Source organism: Heterodontus francisci, chromosome 23 (assembly GCF_036365525.1).
Source record: "Heterodontus francisci isolate sHetFra1 chromosome 23, sHetFra1.hap1, whole genome shotgun sequence".
Lineage (NCBI taxonomy): Eukaryota > Metazoa > Chordata > Chondrichthyes > Heterodontiformes > Heterodontidae > Heterodontus > Heterodontus francisci.
The window spans coordinates 51,707,328-51,731,084 of NC_090393.1; the positions used below are offsets into that span (position 1 = coordinate 51,707,328).

The 23,757-nt window shown below is 44.5% G+C and overlaps 1 protein-coding gene across 6 annotated transcripts in view; it reads right to left on the bottom strand.

The window, feature by feature from the left end:
- Window positions 1-23,757, bottom strand: part of LOC137382811 (citron Rho-interacting kinase-like) — a 231,080-nt gene that overhangs the window by 162,445 nt on the left and 44,878 nt on the right. For 4 of the 6 annotated variants that reach the window (XM_068055259.1, XM_068055260.1, XM_068055261.1 and 1 more), the window contains 2 exons: window positions 23,121-23,274; window positions 6,777-6,957 (listed from right to left, as the gene is read on the bottom strand). In XM_068055259.1, coding sequence (XP_067911360.1) covers window positions 6,777-6,957; window positions 23,121-23,274 — 335 coding nt within the window. Of the gene's footprint in view, window positions 1-6,776; window positions 6,958-7,491; window positions 7,533-18,455; window positions 18,538-23,120; window positions 23,275-23,757 lie in introns of those variants that run through there. The other 2 variants (XM_068055264.1, XM_068055265.1) reach the window with 2 other exon arrangements.

The following is a 23,757-nucleotide window of genomic DNA, read 5'->3' on the forward strand; positions in this document are numbered from 1 at the left end:
TTGTAATTGTAATTTTAACTCTCTGTCTGGATACCTGGTCTAGTACAATAACCACAACAGTAATATATCCATCATAACCATGGCCATATGGTCTCAGAAGCTTGCACCTCCATCAGCCATGCCTCCTTCCAAAATTCTGAAGTAAAAGAGAATAATTGGCATTGTACTTTGTGCACATTGTGATAGACAAGTGAAATATGTGCAATGGCCACCAAGATGATCTATTGGCAATGAATACATTGCTCGAATCGGAGTAATGTTAGATTAACTATATTAGAACTGGACTGCCTCATTCTTTGAAAGAAGTTAAACCTCCACATACCAATGGAATAATGCTGTTAACCTGATGGGGAAAAACTCATTGTCAATACCTCAAACAACATTTGCAGAGATACGAAACTCGGAAATGTAGTCAACAATGAGGAAGATACTAACAGATTTCAGGAGGACATAAACTGACTGGTAAAATGGGCAGATACATGGCAGATGAAATTTAACTGTACATTTTAAGAGGAAAAAAGAGGAGAGGCAACATGAACTAAATGGTAACAATTTTAAAAGGAGTGCAAGAACACAAAGACCTGGAGGTGTACGTACACAAGTCTTTGAAAGTGGCAAGACAAGTTTAGAAGGCCATTAAAACAGCATATGGAATCTTTGGCTTTATTAATAGAGGGATAGAGAATAAAGGCAAGGAAATTATGCAAAACCTTTATAAACTGGTTTGGAGCTTGAGTTATAAAGAGAGATTGGATAGGCTGGTGCTGTTTTCCCTGGAACGAAGGAGGCTGAGAGGGGATATGATAGAAGTATATAAAATTATGAGAGGCATAGATAGGGTAGATAGCCAGAGTCTGTTTCCCATGGTCGGGGTGACTAAAACTAGAGGGCATAGATTTAAGGTGAGAGGGAGGAGGTTTAAAGGGGATCAAAGGGGTAAATTTTTCACACAAAGAATAGTGGGTATCTGGAATGAGCTTCCTGAGGAGGTGGTGGAGGCAGGAACAGTAGCAACATTTAAGAGGCATCTGGACAGGTACTTGAATGATCAAGGCATAGAGGGATATTAAATTAATGCAGACAGTGGGATTAGTATAGATGGGCATTATGGTCGGCATGGATGCGGTGGGCCGAAGGGCCTGTTTCTATGCTGTACGACTCTAAGACTAGTTAAGGCCCCAGCTGGAGTATTGTGTTCAGTTTTGGGCACCATATTTTAGGATCTCAAGGCCTTGGAAAGAGTGCAGCAGAAACTTACTAGAATGTTACCAGGGATGTGGGATTTCAGTTATGTGGAGAGACTGAAGGAGTTTGGGTTGTTCGCCTTAGAGCAGAGAAGTTATGAGATTTGTATTGGTGTTAAAATGAGAATGGTTTTGACAGAGTAAATAAAGCTTATCGTGGCAGGGGCGGGTCAAGAACCAGAGGATACAGATTTAAGGTCATTGGCAAAAAAAAACAAAAGGCAACTTGAGAAAATATTTAATTTTTTAAACACAGTAATCTGGAATGCACTGCCTGAAAAGGTGGCGGAAGCAGATTCAATAGTAGCAGTCAGAAGGGAATTGGATAAATACTTGGAAGGGAAAAAATCTACAGAGCTATAGGAAAAGAGTAAGGAAATGGGATTATTTGATAGCTTAACTATGATGAGCCAAATGGCCTCTTTCTGTGCTGTACCATTCTATAATTCCATAAGTTACATGCATAAGTGCTATCCCCGACTCTACTATATCCAAATTCTCATCCTGAACCGCATCTTTGGCTAGAAGTGGTATCACAAATAGCCTGTGAGAGAGAGTACCAAAACATAATGCAGGAAATGGTAGAGCGCTCTAAACCAGGAAAGCCAAGAAGATGTTGGAAGCGCTGCTTGTGCAGATTGACCAAATCCATAGGTTCAAACAATCTGACATCAGTAAAACAATATACAATCACAACATTCACTGCACAGCTGCTAAATCTACTTACCAACACAAGTCCATCCAATTCAGGCTGGCAATATCACACTGTTAACAAGATCCAAATGTGTTTATGTATGTGCTGGGAGATGTAGCTTGCACACAATGACTGCAAACTCAAGACACTACTGCATGTCCACATTAGCAACAGTGTCATGTTTCAAACTACAATACCAGAAAAAGGAATAACCCTGCTGACACGAGTGAAGCATAATTATTTAATGGCCTCTTTCACACTGGTGTGCTTAATATAACAAGGTTATTTTTTAAAAAGATAATAGATGCTTACAGCCTAAAACCTTTTACAGCATCCATCTGATTTTCCTGATTTTACCTGCAAAAATCAAATCATAACCAAAAGGAAAAAAATCACCCTGATTATCACAATACTATAAAACCTGAAGGCAACCTCAATCTAGAGAAAAGGCACCCATCACTCACAGACTATCACAACGAACCTTCAATGGTATTCTCACCCACCACAAATGTTCATTTCAACTTAAGCCTGGAATCTGTTGTGGTTTCAAATAATAAAGGGGTTGCAATATGCAAATGCTTAGAAAGAGGATTGCAACCGAAACAAAGTTTGACACAAGGAGCTGTGACAATATCTATAGGAGGCAGACCATGGATCCAAGATCAAAATTATTTTAGGTCCTATTTTCATACCCCAAAGTTAAGGAAATGCTACATGCATTATTATGTTTTCACACCAGATCCCATCATGTTGCTACATTACAGATCCATGCCTACATCGATGTTGTATGAAATTCCTCTGTCTAGTATGCTTTTACACTAATATTGCAAACACGTTAAATGTTCACATGCTACTATATAAAATAGTAATTTCAACATTATTACTTTCATTTAGCAGTTTCCATCTCTGCATGTACATACCAGGTTACTAATGAAAGCTCATAAGTCATCATGCTCATTGCCATATCCTGACACCACAATTTGCCAAAGGTCATCATGTTCTTATGCCACGTCTAATTTCTGCATGTTGCTTACATTACTACGTCCCAAACTGAGAAATCCTGCACAGCGTTTGATTAACAGGTCCCTTCATGTATGCATATAGTTCAAGCATATTCCCACGACAGGTTCAGTCACCATATTGCATGTAACAGTTAGGGTTCTGCAATGTACCTATAATCAGATTGCACACTGCCATGTTCATACATCAGATCCTGCCATCTTGGTTCAGTTGGTAGCACTCTCACCGCTGAGTCAGATGGCTGTAGGCTCAAGTCCCACTTCAGTGTAGTACTGAGTATGTGCAGTACCATTCAAGTGAGTCATTATTCTCTCTAGACCTTTTCATTGGGAACTGCCAACATGGCATCAGCCATCTCAATTTCTCTATTCCCTTCACTCACTCTAACCTATCTCCCTCTGAATTTGCAGCATTGTTCTTTCAGGTCCAGCCTTGACATGGTCATTAAATCTGCTGACGAGGGCAGCAGTGTTGTTGTTTGGCAAAGAGACCTCTACCTTGGGAAGGCTGAATGCCAACTCTGACAGCTCCTTCAAACTCCCACTGGACCACAACCCCACCACTGAACCGTTGATTCCTAGACCATCACTGGCCTCATTTCCTCTGGAGATATTCCCTCCCTCAGCCTCTGACCTCATAGTCCCCAACACCAGCAGCCCGCTTGCACCGTCTTCCCACAATCCACAAACAGAGCTGCCCTGGTAGACCCATTATTTCAGCCTGTTTCTGCCCACAAAACTTATTTCTTCTGATCTTGACTCTGTTTTTTCTCTCCTTATCCAGTCTCTTCCCACCTCTATCTGTGACTTCTGGCATCCTCAACCACTTTAACAGTTTCTAGCTTCCTGGCCCTAAATGTTTCCTGTTCACCATGGATGTCCATCCCTCTACTCTCCATCCCCCACCAGGGCATCCTGCAGGAACCCAACTTCTTCCTTGAATGGAGGCTAACCAATCTCCATCCACCACCACCCTCCTCTGCTTGGCTGAACTTGCTCTTATGTTGAACACTTCTCCTTTGACTTTTTATTCCTCCAAATAAAAGGGTGCCATTATGGGTCCTATCAATGCCTGCCTTTTTGTGGGATATGTGTAATGTTCTTTCTTTGAGTCCTACTCAGGTCCCCTCTCTCACCTATTTTTCTGGTACATCAGTGTCGCTTTCTCGCTCACCCAAAACTGGAAAATTTTGTCTACTGTTCTCCAAAAGTCTACCTGCCTTTGTCTGCACATGATCCATCTCTGACTCTTCCCTTTCACAACTTCTCTATTTCCATTTCTGGGGACATGGTGTCAACAAATATCTACTATAAACCCACTAATTCTCACTGCTATTTCGACTACACTTTTTCCCATCCTGCTTCCTGTAAGAACTCGATTTCATTTTCCCAGTTTCTCTATCTCCAACACATCTGTTCTGACAATGCCACGTTTCAGACCAGTGTTTTCAATATGCCTTTGTTGCTCCACCGAGGATCCCCCGCCACCGCGGTTGACAGAGACCTTGACTGTGTCTGTCCCATTTCCCCCACACCTGCCCTAACCCCTCCCCTCCAACTCAGAACTATGATAGGGTTCTCCTTGTCTTCACCTTCCACCTCACCAGCCCCCCCCCATTCAACGGATCATTTGCCGCAATTGCCCCCACCTAAAGCATGATGTCACGACAAAGCACTTCTTTCCCTCTCCCTTCAACATTCCAAAGAGACCATTCACTCCGCGACACCCTGGTCCACTCTTCAGTGATTCCTAACACCAACCTCCCCACCCTTCCCATGACATCTTACCATGCAAGCACAGGTGTAACACCTGCCCTTCCACCTCCTCCCTTCTCACCCTCCAAGGCCCAAAACACTCCTTCCTGGTGAAGTAGCGATTTACTCGTACTACTTTCAATTTAGTATGTTGTATTCACTGCTCACAATGCAGTGTCCTCTACACTGGGGAGACCAAACACAAATTGGGTGACGCTTTGCTGAACACTGCCGTTCAGTCCACAAACGTGACTCAAGAGTTTCTAGTAGCCTACGATTTTAATTCTCTGCCCCACTCCAACCTTGGCCTCCTACACAGTTCCAATGAAGCCCAATGGAAGCTTGAGCACCTCATCGTTCAATTATAAAAATTACAGACTCAACATAGAGTTCAACAAATTCAGTTCATAACCATTTCTCGTGTTTTCCCAGACAGCATGCATTGGTAATGATTTTGCTGTTGCCATTTAGACCACTTCTAGACCCATCTTTTGTTCCTTTACTTGTTCCATTACTTCCTCCTTTTTCTTTGCATCATCATCCCTTTGGTCATTTAATCACTTCCTTCCACCCTATCAAAGACATTCCCTTTTGTTCTATCCTCCCCCTCCCACACTTTCCCTGCTTCTTTAGTTGCTTAAACACGGTTACATCCAACATTTTACAGTTCTGATGAAAGGTCACCAACCTGAAATGTTAACTGTTTCTCTCTCCACAGTTGCTGCCTATCCTATTTCCGGCATTTTTTTAAATTTCAGATTTCTATGACTCTATGACTCCAGCATCTGCGGTATTTTGCTTTTGCATTTAGAAGACGACCATCTCTGCTTGCTCCACTGATTCAACTGGCCATTAAAGATCCCAAAGTACTATTTCAAAGAGGAACAGGGAGTTTTCTGGTGTCCTTGATAACATTCTTCCCTCAGTCAACCTCATACAAAAAAAATTTACCAGTCAGCCAGCCATTCATCTCATTGCTGTCCGTAGAATCTTGCACTAGGCAAAATGGCTGCCACAGTTGCCTATATAACAATCACTGAACTTAAAAGTAATTAACTGTATTACTTTGTTAAATACATTGGGATATTTGAGACTTGAGATAAGGTGCTGCACAAATACCGGTCATTGTTTCTTATGCTGCACATGCAGATGACACATTCCACTTCAAATCTCATGCCAGGACTAAAAACATTGCGTTCGTAGAATGCAATGTTCCATCAATAGATCCAACCAGAATTTGCATGCAGCTATTACATTACTGAACTTTTTGATGTAATCTATTAATTTGGTTGATGTCAAATATGTCTACATCTTTAAATTGAACAAATTGAAACGTGCAATCCTGCCATCAGACCAGGCCTGGGACCAGTCCATTGACAGATCACCACAATTACCATTCCTGAGGTCCTATTCTTAGAACTGGATGCAATTCGCCAAGTCATACCGAGTTACGTAGGTTCTTCATTGGAATCAGGATACAGTTTATGCCTGCTTTGGTCCACCTCAGAGCAGTTCATTAATAAGGAGAATGTGCCAAATATGGTTTCAAAGTGTCTTTGATTGAAACATTTTGATCCATATTAAATGCAAATTCATGGTGTTCAAGAAGCACTTTGTTCAAATCGAAAAGAGAAGATTTACAGTAGCAAAGCAGTTGATCCATAGACTGGAGCAATCTATAAACAGTCAAACAGCCAGACCCAAAGGCAGGAAACTAGGCACAAGGCTCCAGCATCAGCCTCTGCTCAAATGGTAACAATGATAGTACTTACAAATTTTGATCCTAGCTTAGATAACAGGTCTTGTAAAAGAAAGAATTCTCTACAAGTTAACCTCCACTTGGACACATTGGAAGTTTAATGAAGTAACATCTTTCCATGTAAAGGTCTTTATAAATCACTCAGTATTTAAAAGGTCAACAGATAGCCGCACTGAAGCAAATATTGCACAGGTATTTCAAAACACAATTGCCAGACTTTCTGTTACACTGCAACACATTGCTCCTTTCCAGATTTAATTGCATTATGCTGAGGATGAAAGGGTTAATTGAGTGATCGCACTTACTCTGAGGAGAGTGCAGTCAGTGTCTTGGTAAAGGACAATCCCACGAATGGCAAGTCCTCTCCTGTAAAACCAGACTTGTTCAGCTGCCGTGCCTTGATCGTCGGGCGCGAGATTTTCTCCGGCTCATCGAAATTAGACACATCATCGTCAGTTTCCAATGTGGGTACAAAAGGGGGTGGAACTGCAAGGGACACACAAGATATTCTGGAATTCAGCAAAAGTACAGAGAATGAAGAGGCAACAGCCGGCATGCAATCTTACCAATAAAAACGAGGAGTGAGTCACTACTGAAGCTGTGTATTCAATAGGCTGTCACAGTTCATTACATCAGTTTGAGGTAAAAGTGGATCTTACTCACAGATAACCTGACAGCCATACAAGCTCAGGCTGATCTCTAATACTGCTATGCAGATGCATCCAAAAGCTTCATTGTGTTATATATTCACTGCACTCATCTGAAGATACTGCCATATATAAGAGGAAAATTATAAATGATTGTAGCATAAGGATAGGTGGAGCCTGCACTGACAACATCATTCTTTATTTGATGTCAAAAGATTTCCGACAATACAGAAGTTCATAATAGAAATACAATGCTGAATCAAATCCTTACTTTTTGCAATAATTAAGAGCCACATTGTTACGTTATGTATCTACTATGCTTCCACACTAGCTAGTATCCAGCTAACCAATAATGAAGAGATAGGTTACTTACAAAGCATTCTGGAACACTGTAATCATCAATATATGGTGTAATAATCCTCAATTCATCAAGAAACCTCCCTGAAAACGACTGCAGAGCCGACTGACAATGGCAGACTGCCGCCTGCAGAAACTTTCTTTCTGCACTGCAAGTACAATTTTTCAATAACGAATATGCCAGTAGCTAAACTCAGTCAGCATCGCAGTACTTGTGCCAATCTACTTCTTCCAAGAAACTGCAGGTTTAACCATGGACGTTCTGAGCTTGTCAGTCCTGCAGCACAGCTTCCATGTAGGATCACATTGCTGACACCTTCCCAAGAACGGTACCAGAGATTAGCTGAACAGAACCTTCCAAAAGAGGCAGAGACAATACCCTTTTTTGGGAACATAAACATCTGCAGGCAGTACTGCAGTCAGGCACATTCTCAATCTAAACCACTCAATACAGCTGATTTTACTTTACTATTTGGTTGGACTGTGCCATCTGGCAGGGAAGTAGCACTAATAGCAAAAGGCTGGACAGGTCACCTTTCAAGCTATCTTAGTAGTCCTGTGATCTCGTTGAAGATTCCCAAATAGATACCAGACCATTCTATCAGCAATGTGCATTCTGTCTCCCTGCATTACCAAGACTCTGGCAAGGTTTGTGCAGAGGTGACACTTTACTGACCAAGATTCAAAGCCTAATGAGGGAGATTAGAAATTATAAGTTCATGCAACATACACAGGATGTTACAGTTCTGACCTGAAATAATCTTTCAAGTATATATAAAACACAGCAAGTCTCTAGATCAGATAAAAACCATGGGCCACTAATCTTGCATAAATTATGGAGAATCAATTGTAAACGATAGTCATAAAGGTTTATGATTACATTTCATGATTATAGAAGGGTAATACAGGTAAAAGGGTAGAAGCACAAAACCAAAACATAGATTTTGCAGTCAACCAGACAATTTCTGCTGTTTCCCCTGTTCCAGAGATTAGTTTCCATGAAATAAAAATCGAATAATAGAACAGGTTGAATTGAAGATGGTCACTGAATAGCAGATTGGCCCTCAGAAAGACTTCTTCCTATAATGGACAAAAGCAAGTTCAGGCTCCTGGCAAAACACTCATGCATCTTTCCCTGAATGGGTATCATTGTTCTCAATTCTATTCTCACTCTAAATAAGTTTAAGTTACTACATATGGGAAACACAACTGCCCGACAAATGCATCAGCAGAGGGAGCTGTGACAAATTTACTGTCCAATTGCTGTTACATTCGCAGTTTCTATTTTTTTCCTTGAAATGTGTTTTTCTTTGAGGTTCTCTCCCCTTCCTCACCATGCACCATTCCCTAACTGAAGACAAGCCAACCAACACTCAGCTTTCTGTTGATGTAGCACTGTAATCAACCACTAGATGGCAAGCACGAGCAGTACAGCCCAGCTCACCCAACCATTTTTCTTCTCTCTGTGAAGTAGCAACCTTCCTTTGGTCATCTTAATCTACCGGGTTTGGGAATAACAGGTATTAGCATCGCTTGTTGCAGGGAAACTTCCACCTGGCTTCTCCTGTTCATGAATAAACAGTCAGTCAGTCAGTACCAATATATTTTAATTGATTCCTGGGCTACAATATTTTTGCATTGACATGCATTTCATTTTGCATGCTTATACAAATTTCAATTTTACAAGGTATTTTGGGTTCCGTTCTGAGATTTGCTCCCTCATTAACCATTCAAGTTGCTCCAATGTAAAAGTGTTGAGGTGTACCATACCATTAAAAGATTACTCCCACTCCCCTATTGGGTAAATGCACAAAATGCAATGCTGAGACAGTCAGACCAGAAAGGTTCCAGGTACTGTAAGCAAATATTATCTAAAGGGGATATTACAATTAATCTGAGAGTCCTTTGGTCAGAGGGAGTAAGAAGGAAACAACAAAGAGCCAGGGTTCTTTTCCTGGATAACCATCCGATGATGAGGGCTGTAAAATTCACTAATATGGTCAGGTTTGAGCTTGGAAACCCCGCAATAATTCAATAGCTTTCCAACACTTACTGCTTGGGTTTGGATGAAAATGGTCTCCTGGATAAGGTACCAGAGGGCTGTCAACACTTGTCAAATGGCAGAATAGTAGTTACATTAAAAAGGGAGAAAAACAACCCAACAATGGGTAAAGCAGGTGGATTATACACAGAGCATTCAATGCAGAGTTGTTCACGCAGGATTCACAAAGTGGAATCAGGATTAAACTGTTTCAGCCTGGTGAACAATGTGAGAAAAATGATTTGATCAGTGCAAAAATACAATAATTTATTCCAACATGCTTAAAACTAGAAAGAAAGATGGAGAATAGGTGACAATACAAATTGCCTGCTAACATACAGTTCGGTACTCAGCTCCACTTCTGCAGCATTGAAGGGGTTAGCATGCAGCTTGGAGACTATAATTATACTGTGGATCAATATGAGCCTATCCTTCAGAGGGATGGAACACCTACACACTGTTCATGTACTGTAGCACTGCTTACATTGGCAATTTTGTTTCCATGGCATCCTATTCCATTCAGACATTAATGCAGCATTATATAGTACATAGATGGTTTCAGGAAATAAACCAAAACATGCTCACATTCCTGCAATGTCATAGCATCCCTCATAAAGAAGATCAATAACAGATATAAATCAGCCCACTATGGAAAGGAGACTACTAGCATCCACAATCCAGTTATAAAATTAATCTAAATTACTGTACCCTGAGTGATGCCCAATAATCATCCTTCCGCCATTACAAGTCCATAACACATCAGCACAATTTCCCCAATTTGAGCAGCACTGCTAGCATTAGATACAGACTTCCAGATTACTACAGCCACAGTTCACAATACCCGTTTCTGAAGGGAGCTCACTGGTTCTACAATGCAGTGTAGATTTTCTTCATTGTATATTCATCAATGTATGACTCATAGTAATGTCCCAGTTACAAGTGCACAGAACAGGTGACTGTAATGATATATAAAGCATTATAAACAGAACTCTCAGCAAAAGCCAAATAACATCCAACCCAAAATGTGTGCACACATTACTGATAATCACACAAGGATTAACATCAAGCTCATCATACTACAGGTAAAATTGGTCAACCTTCATCCAAGGCTCTTGCAACAAATAAAGCAGCACATGAAACAGTTCATCAATATTCACACGACAACTAATTAATGCATTGATGAGTGATCAATGAGCTACTCCGGTATATCTAACATTTATATGTTTTACCTCACCTTCACACATTTAACACTGTTGCAAGCCTCATGCCAGCATCTCAAAAATTGCACAGTGCAAGTATTTTAGATGACAGACTACAGGTGGAATCTGCATGTGGCGAGATACCAGGCACAACAGGCCTGAAGCCAAGGCAAGGGTTAAGGATAGCACAGGTGCCCGCTCGCTGGAAGACACGGCCGCACACAGGTTCCGCTGCAAAGGACTTAGGTGAGCTCTTCAATGGGGCAGGCTACAGAAGAACTCTGATGGGTATGATAAATGAAATGCTTGGTGCATTAGGCAGCCTACCAGAAAGCCTGCAATCACCGTCAAGGAGCAGGAAGGAGTCCAGCATGAAATTGGCACAGGGCTTTGTGAAGAGCTTGGAGCCCACCCTTTCCAGTGTGGAAGTGGTGGCCAACTTCATTCACACACTTCTGGACCCAACGATGATGGTTGATGTCGCAGCTTACATTTCAGCACAAGCAGCGTCCATCTACCTGTTGCAGTGGAAGTTCAGACTAAACTCATGCAAGGTCAGTGTGCTGCCATTGTGGCTGTGGTTTAAAGTGTGCAAAGGGTCTTGCAAGGTGTTGCAGCAGTCCAGAGATCTGTCTTTCAACAGTTCACCAAGATTGCTGAAGGTACCGCCCCAAGGGAAGAGCAATTGCTCCATTGGGCACAGAATTGATTTCCTCTCTCAAGAAGGCAGCATTCGTCCGCCCGCCCCTGCCGGTCCACCAGTGCCCTTGCTGCCAACCAGCTAGCTCAGGCTGCTGCCAATCCATGCTGAGATAGTGCAGTTCACATTCGGGTCTGCGAGGCCAAGAGTTGCTCAAGGTCATCCTCCAAGGCCATCTGCCATCTCCTCCACTGAAATTCAGCAGCCTTCCGCCAGCCAGGCTGCAGCCACTGGGATAGCACTAGGATATGCACATGGCAGGGGACAGTAGCATACGGTAATGTTACTGGACGAGTGATCCAGAAGCCTGAACTTATGCTCTGGGGACATAAGTTCAAATGCCCCACAGCAGCTGCAGGAATTTAAATTATATTAATTAATAAATCTGGAATTAAAAAGCTAGTCTCAGTAATTTTTTTTATTCATTCCTGGGATGTGGGCGTCGCTGGCCAGGCCAGCATTTATTGCCCATCCCTAATTGCCCTTGAGAAGGTGGTGGTGAGCTGCCTTCTTAAACCGCTGCAGTCCATGTGGGGTAGGTACACCCACAGTGTTGCTTGGGAGTTCCAGGATTTTGACCCAGCGACTGTGAAGGAATAGCGTTATAGTTCCAAGTTAGGATGGTGTGTGCCTTGGAGGGGAACTTGGAGGCGGTGGTGTTCCCACGCATCTGCTGCCCTTGTCCTTCTAGGTGGGTTTGGAAGGTGCTGTCTAAGGAGCCTTGGTGTGTTGCTGCCGTGCAACGTGTAGATGGTACACACTGCTGCCACTGTGTATCGGTGGTGGAGGGAGTGAATGTTTGTGGATGGGGTGCCAATCAAGCGGGCTGCTTTGTACTGGTAATAGTGACCATGAAACTACCAGATTGTCGGAAAAAACCCATTTGGTTCACTAATGTTCTTCAGGGAAGGAAATGTCCTGTCCTTACTCTGTCTGGCCTACATGCGACTCCAAACCCAAAGCAATGTGGTTGACTCTTAACTGCCCACTGAAATGGCTGAGCCAGCCACTCAGTTGTACAAGACCGCTACAGAAAAGTTAAAGACTAATAAAATTGGATGGACCACCCTAGGCACCGGATATGACAAAGACACACTTTGCCCAGTCAACGTTGCAAAGCTCTCCTCACCAACATCTGGGGACGTGCCAAAATTGGGAGAGCTGTCCCACAGACTTGTCAAGCAATAGCTTGACATAGTCATACCCACAGAATCATGCCTTACAGCTAATGTTCAAGGCTCCTCCATCAGCACCTGCAGGAAAGACCCACCAGAGATGGCAGCACAGTGGTTTACAGTTGGGAGGGAGTGGCCCTGGGGGTCCTCAACATTGAGTCTGGACCCATGAAGTCTCAAGGTACCAAGTCAAACTTAGGCAAGGAAACCTCCTACTGATTACCACCTACCGCCCTACCTCAGCCAATAAATCAGTACTCCTCCATATTGAATACCACTTGGAAGAAGCACTGAGGGTGGCAAGAGCACAGAATGTACTCTGGGTGGGGAAACTACAATGTCCATCACCAAGAGTGGCTTGGTAGCCCCACCATTGACCAAGCTGGCTTAGTTCTGAAAGACATATCTGCCAGACTGAGCCTGTAGCAGGTGGTGAGGAAACCAATAGGAGGGAAAAACTTACTTAACCGTGTCCGAACCAAACTATCTGTCGTAGATGCATCTGTCCATAACAGCATTGATAGGAGTGACCACCACACGGTCCTTGTGGAGATGAAAGTCCAATTTTTACACTGAGGACTCCCTCCCATCATGCTTCGTGGCACGACCACCGTGCTAAATGGAATAGATTCAAAATAGATCTAGCAGCTCAAAACTGCGCATCCCTGAGGCGCTGTGGGCCATCAGCAGCTGCAGAATTGTATTCAACCACAATCTGTAACCTCATGGCCTGGCATATCCCTCACTCTACCATTACCATCAAGCCAGGGACCAACCTTGGCTCAATGAGGAATGTCGAAGAGCATGCCATAAAAATGAGGTGCCAACCTAGTGAAACTACAACACAGAACTACATGCATGTTAAACAGTGGAAGCAGCATAGACAAAGCTAATCGATCCCACAACCAACAGATCAGCTCAAAGCTCTGCAGTCCTGCCACATCCAGTCATGAATGATGGTGGATAATTAAGTAACTAGAGGAGACTCCACAAGCATCGCATTCACAATGACAGCGGAGCCCAGCACGTCAGGGCAAAAGACAAAGCTGAAGCATTTGCAACAATCTTCAGCCAGATGTGCCGAATAGATGATGCATCTCAGCCTCCTCTTGAAGTTCCCAGCGGCACAGTGGCGCAGTGGTTAGCACCGCGGTGCAGTGGTTAGCACCGCAGCCTCACAGCTCCAGGGACCCGGGTTCGATTCTGGGTACTGCCTGTGCGGAGTTTGCAAATTCTCCCTGTGACCGTGTGGGTTTTCGTCGGGTGCTCCGGTTTCCTCCCACAGCCAAAAACTTGCAGGTGATAGGTAAATTGGCCGTTGTAAACTGCCCCTAGTGTAGGTAGGTGGTAGGGAATATGGGATTACTGTAGGGTTAGTATAAATGGGTGGTTGTTGGTCGGCACAGACTTGGTGGGCCGAAGGGCCTGTTTCAGTACTGTATCTCTAAATAAAAAAAAAATCAAAGACGCTCGACTTCAGCCAATTCATTTCACTTCGCTACGACAGTGAGCAAAGGCTACAGGCCCTGACAACATCCTGGCTGTTGCACTGAAGTCTTGTGCTCCAGAACTAGCCGCGCCCTTAGCCAAGCTGTTCTCGTACAGCTACAACAGTGACATCTACCTGACAATGTGAAAAATTGCCTGGGTATGTCCTATCCACAAAAAGCAGGACAAATCAAATCCAGCCAATTACCGGCCCATCAGTCTACACTCAGTCATCAGCAAAGTGATGAAAGGTGTCAGTGATGGTGCCATCAAGTGGCACTTACTCAGCAATAACCCACTCACCAATGCGGTTGGGGTTCCGCCAGGGCCACTTGGCTCCAGACCTTATTACAGCCTTAATCCAAACATGAATGAAAGAGCTGAATTCTAGAGGTCAGATGAGAATGATTGCCTTGACATCACGGCAGCATTTGATATAGTATGACCTCGCAAAATTGAAGTCAACGAGAATCTCTACTGGTTGGACACATAACTCACAGAAAGGAAGATGGTTGGGGAGGCCAAACATCTCAGTCCGAGGACGTTGCTACAGGAGTTCCTCAGGGCCCAACAATCTTCAGCTACTTCATCAATGACCTTCCCTCCATCATAAGGTCAGAAGTGGGGATGTTCACTGATGAGTGCACAATGTTCAATACCATTCACAACTCCTCAAACATGAAGCAGTCAACATCCAGGCTTGGGCTGATTGTGGCAAGTAACATTCGTTACAGACTGAGAGGCAGAGAGGGCGCAGCAAAATAGAGAGAGAGAGGCAGAGAGTGCTTGGAGAGAGAGAGAGAGAGAGAGAGAGAGAGGCAGAGAGAGAGAGGCAGAGAGAGAGAGGCAGAGAGAGAGAGGCAGAGAGAGAGAGGCAGAGAGAGAGAGGCAGAGAGAGAGAGGCAGAGAGAGAGAGGCAGAGAGAGAGAGGCAGAGAGAGAGGCAGAGAGAGAGGCAGAGAGAGAGGCAGAGAGGCAGAGAGAGAGGCAGAGAGAGAGGCAGAGAGAGAGGCAGAGAGAGAGAGAGAGAGAGAGGCAGAGAGAGAGAGAGAGGCAGAGAGAGAGAGAGAGAGAGAGAGGCAGAGAGAGAGAGAGAGAGAGAGAGAGAGAGAGAGAGAGAGAGAGAGAGAGAGAGAGAGGGGAGAGGGAGGCAGGGAGCACGTGGGGAGAGAAAGAGAGGCAGGGAATGTGTGGGGGAGGGGGGATTAGAGAGAGAGAGAGAGAGAGAGAGCATGCGGGGGGAAAACAGATACAGAGCACCTGGGCTGGGGAGAAAGAGACAGAACACGCACAAGGAGGGGGAGAGAGACAGAGCACACGTGGGGAGATAATGAGAGACAGAGCGCATGCGGGGAGGGAGAGGGAGACAGAGCACGTATGGGGAGGGAGAGGGAGAGAGCGAGAGAGATAGAGTGCGCGCAGGGAGAGAGTGAGACAGAGGGCATACGGGGCAAGAGACAGAGAGAGAGAGAGAGAGAGGAGAGAGACAGAGCGCACGCGGGGAGGGAGAGAGAGAGACAGAGCGCGCGCAGGGAGGAAGAGAGAGGGAGCCAGAGCGCGGGGGAAAGGAGAGAGAGCCAGAGTGCACGCGGGGAGGGAGAGACAGACAGAGTGCGCACATGGAGGGAGAGAGAGAGCGCGAGAGAGAGACAAAGCACGCACAGGGAGGGAGAGAGACAGAGAGAGACAGCGCACGCGGGGAGGGAGAGTGAGAGAGAGGCAGAGCTCACGCGGGGAGGGGGAGAGAGAGAGAGAGAGGCAGAGCTCACGCGAGGAGGAGGAGAGAGAGCACACAAGGGGAGGGAGAGAGAGACAGAGTGCATGGGAAGGTAGAGAGGCAGAAAGCGCATGAGGGGAGAGAGAGACACCACATGGGGAGACAGAGAGGGGGTGAGAGAAAGTAAGAGAGAGAGGGAGAGGATGGACAGAGAGGGAGAGAGAGAAACAGAGGGGGAGAGAGATAGACACAGAGAGGGGAGGGAGAGAGTGGGAAGAAAAAGTGATCAAGAGCACTCCTGACAGATGGACATTTATCTGGAATACTCTGCGTTGCTACATCAAGTGTGCGGGCAGAGACTGAGTACTCATGCAAGCAAAACCAATGTCAGGTATGTCATGAAGTCTATGTTCAACATAGTGATGAGAAAGTAAGCCAATAAAGTCGTTTTCACATTTAAACCTTCTTCACAAAAATGCACATTTGTTGTTGTTTCGATTAAGGTAAATTTTTTATCCCTTTATCTTTCCGAAATTTTCTCACTGGACCCCCCGATGTCGGACAAAAATTGTAATGTGTTCCCCCACACATGATAAGGTTGGACACCCCTGATCTACAAGATGAACTACAGCAACTCGCCAAGACTCATTCGAGAGCACCTTCCAAATTTGTGATCTGCACCACCTAGTTGAGCAAGAGCAGGAGATGCATGGTGTTATGGTCAAGTGAGGAGGGGTCGAATGGCTTCCCTCTTCTTGTTTGACCACAACAGGTTTAATTCGTCCTTAAAGTGGATGTACTAGCCAACTCAGGTGGTGTTTAATTACTTACTTGCTATGATCATAGCAAGAATCAATCAGACAGGTTTTCTGAAGTTAACAAAGAAAGAGGTTAACTTCATTGTACCTAAAACAAACTAATGAAAATAATAAACAATGTGCCCACTTTCACTCACACACACTAGAGGTTTACACACACAAATAGGTTACAGAGTGGGGAAAGGTAGATTGGTCCATAGAAAAAAGGGGTATACAGTCTGTGACGTTTGGTGATTCGGCTGGCTTCCAGCTGAATCCAGTGGTCCAGAGGCTTTTAATTTGAAGAGGTAGATGATTGGTTCGATAGGTCCCTTGTAGACAGCAATGCAGATGATTTCTTCCAACGGGGTTTCTAATTGTAGTCAGAGTATGCAAAGATGGTCAGTTAACTAGCAGAGTTTGAAGTTTGTAAGCTGAAATGGAGAGAGAGAGAGCAAGGCACCCCCCAACCCCCCAACTTAGGGTCTGCATGTCAGAGACCAGAAGCATCTCCTCTCTCTGCTGCAAAAAGATGGCGAGGGGCTTATAACTCAGTGATTCCAACATAGCAGTTAGCAGTATTTCTCTCTTGCTAAAAAGAACAGGCAGTTCCCTTAAACCTCCTGGGTCTTGGTTCTTGCTGGGGCATGAGCAGACATTTCATCTCCCTCCTCACAGTCATTGCAATCTAGGATACAGTGTTGCAAATTAGGTGGCCATCTGAGCTGCTAGCAAAGTCATTTTTAAAAAAAATCTGTTCCTCTTAAATTTCTTCAAAACATATATAAATTCAGATCTCCAGTTAGTAGATTAAAGAAAATTATCATTCAACAAAGCACATTGGCGTGACAATGGGAACATCACCATTTGCAAGTTTTCCTCCAAGCTTCACACCATCCTGACTTTGAACTATGGCTGGAATTTTATGCCCGACCCCCGCCTTTCCCCCCACCCCACAGGAGCAGGCTGGAGGCAGGGGAGTCGTAAAATTGAGTGGGAGGTGGGGGGAGGGAAATGCCGTTCTAATTACCTTCCTGCCCCGCTGCAATTTTATGAGGGGTGGCGACGGCGAGAAACGGCCCGCCCATCCCTGGCCAATTAAGGCCCTTTAGTAGTCAATTAACTGCCACTTAAGGGCCTTCTCCCACCACCTTACCAGCGGCGGGCATCCACTCAGGAGCCTCTCAAGGCCTCCTTGCGGGCTGGGGCTCCTCCTGATAGGGCATTTTGTGCCCCATGGAGGGCCTTCCCATGACCCAACTGCCCCCACTGCACTATATTCCCCCCACCACCCCCACAAACCACAACCGACCCCCACCCCTTGCCTCGCCAGGGCCCAGCTGATAGTTCCCAGCGAGACCCGACACACTTCCCTTTTTTCCAGGGACGGCATCCCTCTTGCTCTTCTGGCTGGGTGCAGTCCCAGCAGTGGCCACCGTTCCTAGTGATGTTGCTGGGCCTGAGAGCTGCCAGTCCGCTGATTGGCCGGCAGCTCTTATAGGCGGCATTTCCTGCCTCAGAGGGGCAGAAGTCCCACCCAAGGCCAATTAAGGGCCTGGGCCATATAAAATCATAGCATGGCTCACCGGCCCAGCAGATGTGGGCTCGCCCCCGATATTTTGGCCGGTGGGCAGGGTCTCCCGCACTACTTAAAATTCCGGCCTATATCGCTGCTCTTTCACGGTCACTGGGTTAAAATCCTGGAACTCTCTCCCCAACAGCCCTGTGTGTGAATCTACACCACATGGACTGCAGCTGCTCAAGGCAGTGGCTCACCACCACCTTCCCAAGAGCACTTAGGGATGAGCAATAAATGGTGTCCTTGACAGCGACACTCACATACCACAAATGAAAGGTCACTGACCTGAAACGCCAACTCTGCTTCTCTCTACAGAGATGCTGCCAGACCTACTGAGTATTTCCAGCATTTCTTGTTTTTATTTCAGGTTTCCAGCATCGGCAGTATTTTGCTTTTATAAAAAAAAAAATGAAAGTCAAGAACTAAAGGAGTGCATAAGGATTATTCGTCGACTTTTGTAAGCAATGTGGCACAATTTCATTACTAAATTTAGTTCGGAATGTTTACTTTGTGGTGGCTTTAATTTTTGCATTGTGGCCAAGCAGGTGCTGGAATGGTCAGTGACAAGGAAGGTAATGTGTGGGACTGTTGGTGAATGGGGAATTGGAGCTAGGGTTACTGGCATTACATTCGGATGAACTTTTCATGGACAGCCCAGGCAGGAAGGGCATGTCTCGGATGCTACCCCACGCACCCCCCGACCTCCCCACTTCCTCTTTCTCCTCCTCCACCTGATGCTCCTGCTCCTCAGCTTCTTACCATATAGCTCATAGTAAGGGATATCCCCTCATGATGGCGAGGTTGCACAGCATGCAGCAGACTACCACGAATCTAGACACACGCTCTGCAGGGCTCCTTCAGAACAGTCCAGGCAGTGGAAGCATTGTTTCAGCGTGCCAACGGTCTGCTTCATCACATCTCATGTGGCAGCATAGCCTTCATTGTATGCATGCTGTGCATGTGTGCGTGGTTTATGCATTTGAGTTATTAGTCATGTTATCAGCGGATAGCCCTGGTCAGCCAGTAACCACCCTTTGATTTGCCATGGTGGCTCAAATGTAACTGGTCCGCTGCAAAATGAAGGCACTGACCTGTATGATTTGTTGCGTAGAGTCACACCAGCTGGAGATTGAGGGAGTGGAATCTCTTTCTGTTGCAGCATAGGGCAGAGTTGACATGTGGCACCCACAAAGCAATGTGCGTGCAGTCCATGGCACCCTGCAGCATTGGGAAGTCTGCAATCCAAGAGAAGCTGTGAGCTTGCCACCCCACCCTGCCCCGCTTCTCTCCGGTAAGAGAGAATGAAATATAGTTAGCTCTCACTGAATAAAGAAACTCAATGATCTCCCGTATGCAACAGTGGATGACAAACTGCAAGATGTTGCACATAACTCCAGCTCCAGCCTGGAAGGAGTCAGATGCAAAAAAGTTCATCTGCAGCCAACTTCACAGCCACTTTACTCTAAGGTTGCAGCTGTGGCTGCAGCAGATGACAGATCTCAGTGAGGACGTCATTACTGACGCACAGATGTCTCACACTTGATTCCCTGCTGAGGTTCAGGTAGGAAAATTGCTCAGTTTGCACCTTGGGTAGTTGGCCTCCTGTTGAAAGCCCTTTGTCCCACCACCCTATTCAAGCTGATAGACCTGCTCTGCATGGTCTATGTTCATTCTTCAAGTCATGCTGTATTCCAAGGGGAATGCCTACTTGTGCGCCCACGTCTGGGAGCAACTGATTTGTGGTCAATAAAAACTCCTCCAGCACCTGCCACACCATTGCCTGTACACTTTTGCAACTTGGAACTACTATAGAAAGTACCAATTGTATCAACACCCAGAGGAAATTAATCAGCAACTAACCTATAAGTAGCTGATGATCCTTTTATATAGCTCCTTCTTGTTGCTGAACACATGTTCAGCCGTACAAGGTTAAGAGAGGGTATAAGCTAGAGAATTGAGCTCCAAAATGGCACCACTGGCATCAAATCAGCATTGCATGATGATTTAACACCATGATCTGCCTGCTCTGCACATGTCCTGCAGAAGGTCACTGCATGCACACTAATGGTCTCACCAATATGCTGCCTGATGCAATTTGCCCCACAATTTGCATGCACCATGGATGCCATTTTAGAATTCTAAGGGCACTCACAGCACCCAAAAAACAGGTGCCGAGTCCAGTTTCTCACCCTCGAAGTCTTAAAATATCAGCCATGAACTAACCTGTTTCTGTTTCAAAAGCAGAGATACCAACCTCCTAAAAGGATGGAACCATTAAAGTTGTGCGTAATTTGATAAAGCTGCAAAAGTAATCCAACTGGGCCACGTTTGCACCAATGCTAATCAGTACTGAAGTTGGATCCGCTTCCAGCTGACAAAAAGGAATGTGTTTGGGAAATTACTATGCCATTTCACTACACAGCTAAGCTTGAGATAACTTATTAAAATGCAATGTAAGCCTGGCCTGATCTCTCTCACCAAGGATTGTTAGGTTAATATTTCTAGTGAATTATAAACTTGACTAGGTTACTAAAGTTTAATTTACTCTACAGCTGCAGTACAAATAAGTCGTAAGAACATAAGAAACAGGAGCAGGAGTAGGCCTTTCGGCCCCTCAAGACTGCCCCGCCATTCAATAAGATCATGGCTGATCTGCCCCAGACCTCAACTCCTCTTTCGTGCCAGCTCCTCATCGCCCTCAACTCCCTGATATTTCAAAAATCTATCTACCTCCTATTTAAATACTTTCAGTGATCTAGCCTCCACAACACTCTGGGGTAGAGAATTCCAGACATTCACTACCCTCTGAGAGAAGAAATTCCTTCGCATCTCAGTTTTAAACGAGTGTCCCCTTATTCTGGAACTACATCCCCTAGTTTGAGATTCCCCCACTAGTGGAAACATCTTCTCAACATCTACCCTGTCAAGCCCCCTCAGAATCTTGTACGTTTCAATAAGATCACCCCTCATTCTTCTAAACTCTAATGAATTAAGGCCAAACCTGTTTAGCAGTTCTTGGTAAGTCAACCCCTTCATCCCAGGAGTCAGTCTAGTGAATCTCTTTTGAACTGCCTCCAATGCCAGTATATCCTTTCTTAAATACAGGGACCAAAACTGTACACAGTACTCCAGATGTGGCCTCACCAACACCCTGTACAGTTGTAACAAGACTTCCCTATTTTTAAACTCCAACCCCCTAGCAATAAAGAGCAAAATTCCATTTGCCTTCTTAATTACTTGCTGCACCTGCATACTAACTTTTTGTGTTTCAGGCACAAGAACACCCAGATCCCTGTGTGCTGCACTTTTTTTGAGTCTCTCTCCATTTAAATAATAGTCTGCCTTTTGATTCTTCCTACCAAAGTGCATGACCTCACACATTCCTACATTAAACTCCATCTGCCAAGTTTTTGCCCATTCACTCAATCTATTCATATCCCCTTGCAGATTCCTCATGTCCTCATCACAACATGCCCTCCCAACTATTTTTGTATCATCAGCAAATCTGCATATATTACACTCTGCCCCCCTCCTCCAAGTCATTAATATAGATAGTAAATAATTGAGGTCCTCGGACTGATCCTTGTGGCACTCCACTAGTTACATCTTTCCAACCTGAATAAGACCCATTAATCCCGACTCTCTGTCTTGTGAGTTAACCAATCCTCAATCTATGCTAATACATTACCCCCAGTGACGTGAGCTCTTATCTTGTGCAATAATCTTTTAAGTGGCACCTTATCAAATGCCTTCTGGAAATCCAAAAACACTACATCTACCAGTTCCCCTTTATACCCTTTTATATCCTCAAAGAACTCTAGCAAATTTGCCAAACATGATTTCCCTTTCACAAAACCATGTTGACTCTGTATGATTGCGTTAAGCTTTTCTAAATATCCTATTATTTCTTCCTAAATAATGGACTCTCGCATTTTCCCAATTACCGATGTTAGGCTGACTGGCCTATAGTTTCCTGCCTTTTTGTCTCCCTCCCTTCTTGAACAGGGTCGTCACATTAGCTGTTTTCCAATCCACTGGGACCCTCCCGGAATCCAGTGAGTTCTGGAATATTTTGAACAATGCCTCCACTATCTCTGCAGCCACTTCATTTGAAACCCTTGGATGCAGGCCATCAGGTCGAACATACGAATTAGGAGCAGGAGTAAGCCACTTGACAACTCGTGCCTGCTCTGCCATTCAATAAGTTCATGGCTGAAATGATTATTCCACATTTCGACCTACCCCCGATAACCTTCCATCCCCTTGCTTATCAAGAATCTATCTACCTCTGCCTTAACTCTCAATTTTGGCAGAAACGAACCCCGAGGTTCCTGTACATAGCATCGTGCCTTGAACAGTCCTTCACTTCACTGGATCAATAACTGGAAATGGCCTAACACCACCGATTCCATCACAACAAGGACTGCACTGATTTAAAGAAAAGGTTCACCACCATCTTCTCAGGGCAACTAAAGATGAACAATAAATGTGGCCTTGCTAAAGAGAAGTATAATGGTTAGGTTTCCTGGGTGAGTAATTTTTCTTAATCGGGGGGGTTGGTTCATTCGCTTGCAAAAAGTGCAAGTCCAATTTAAACACAGTGAGGATGAAGTTTATGAAGGACTGTATATTTGTTTAAGAGAACCAAGAGAGTAGCAACAAGTTTAGGAGAAATAAGTTTGTGACTAAGAGTTTGGAGGGTTAGGGGGTGACAGAAAGACTTTATCAAAATTATCAATCACACCTCAGAATGAAATTAAAATATTCATGACATTTTGTTTGAGGAATAGCAAGTGCATTACTGTCGCTCCTTGGCCAGCACAGTATCAAAATCATTATGCATGTCACCCACTTAATATTAAGTCTTTATAAATGCTTCAGAATAAAAATGAATTTTGTCAGTCTACACAACTTCATTGTCACAACTTCTTGTCAATGAGGATAACTTACTGTGCCTGATATTATTCCAGTTGATGTTAGTAAAAAATGGATGGCAGATGAGTCCCTCATAGTTCAAACGCTCCTTTGCCCCACACAGCAGACTTTGCACCAGATCGTGAAACTCCTTACTAATTTTAGGCTCCTCTGGAAATTTGAGAGTTCTCTGCAATAAGAGAGCAGCATGGATACAGTAGTATATAATTAAAGTCTATTAGCAGTAAAATATCCCAATGTAAGTGAATGAACCATCACCCCCCCTACCCCCAACCCCGATTAAGAAAAATTACTTACCCAGGAAACCTAACCACTACACTTCTGTTTCGCCATACAGATCAGAGGAAACGATCACACAGATCAATAGAAACCAATGTTTTGGTACTCAAAATATTTGCACCAACTTTCTCACTTTTTTTAAAAAAAGTTTTTCATTTCCTATCCCTCTGTGGTCCTCCTTACTTCCTCCTGAGAATGGCGGGCAGACCCTCTAAATCAGCCTATAATTTAGTATCATCTGAAAATGTGACTAATTTTCATTGGATTTCTGAATCTAAGAGGTTTACGTAAATCAGAGGCACTATTGGCTCCAACACTGATCCATGGAGCACCCCAATAAGAATTTCAACACACCCTGAAGTACCTGCTAACA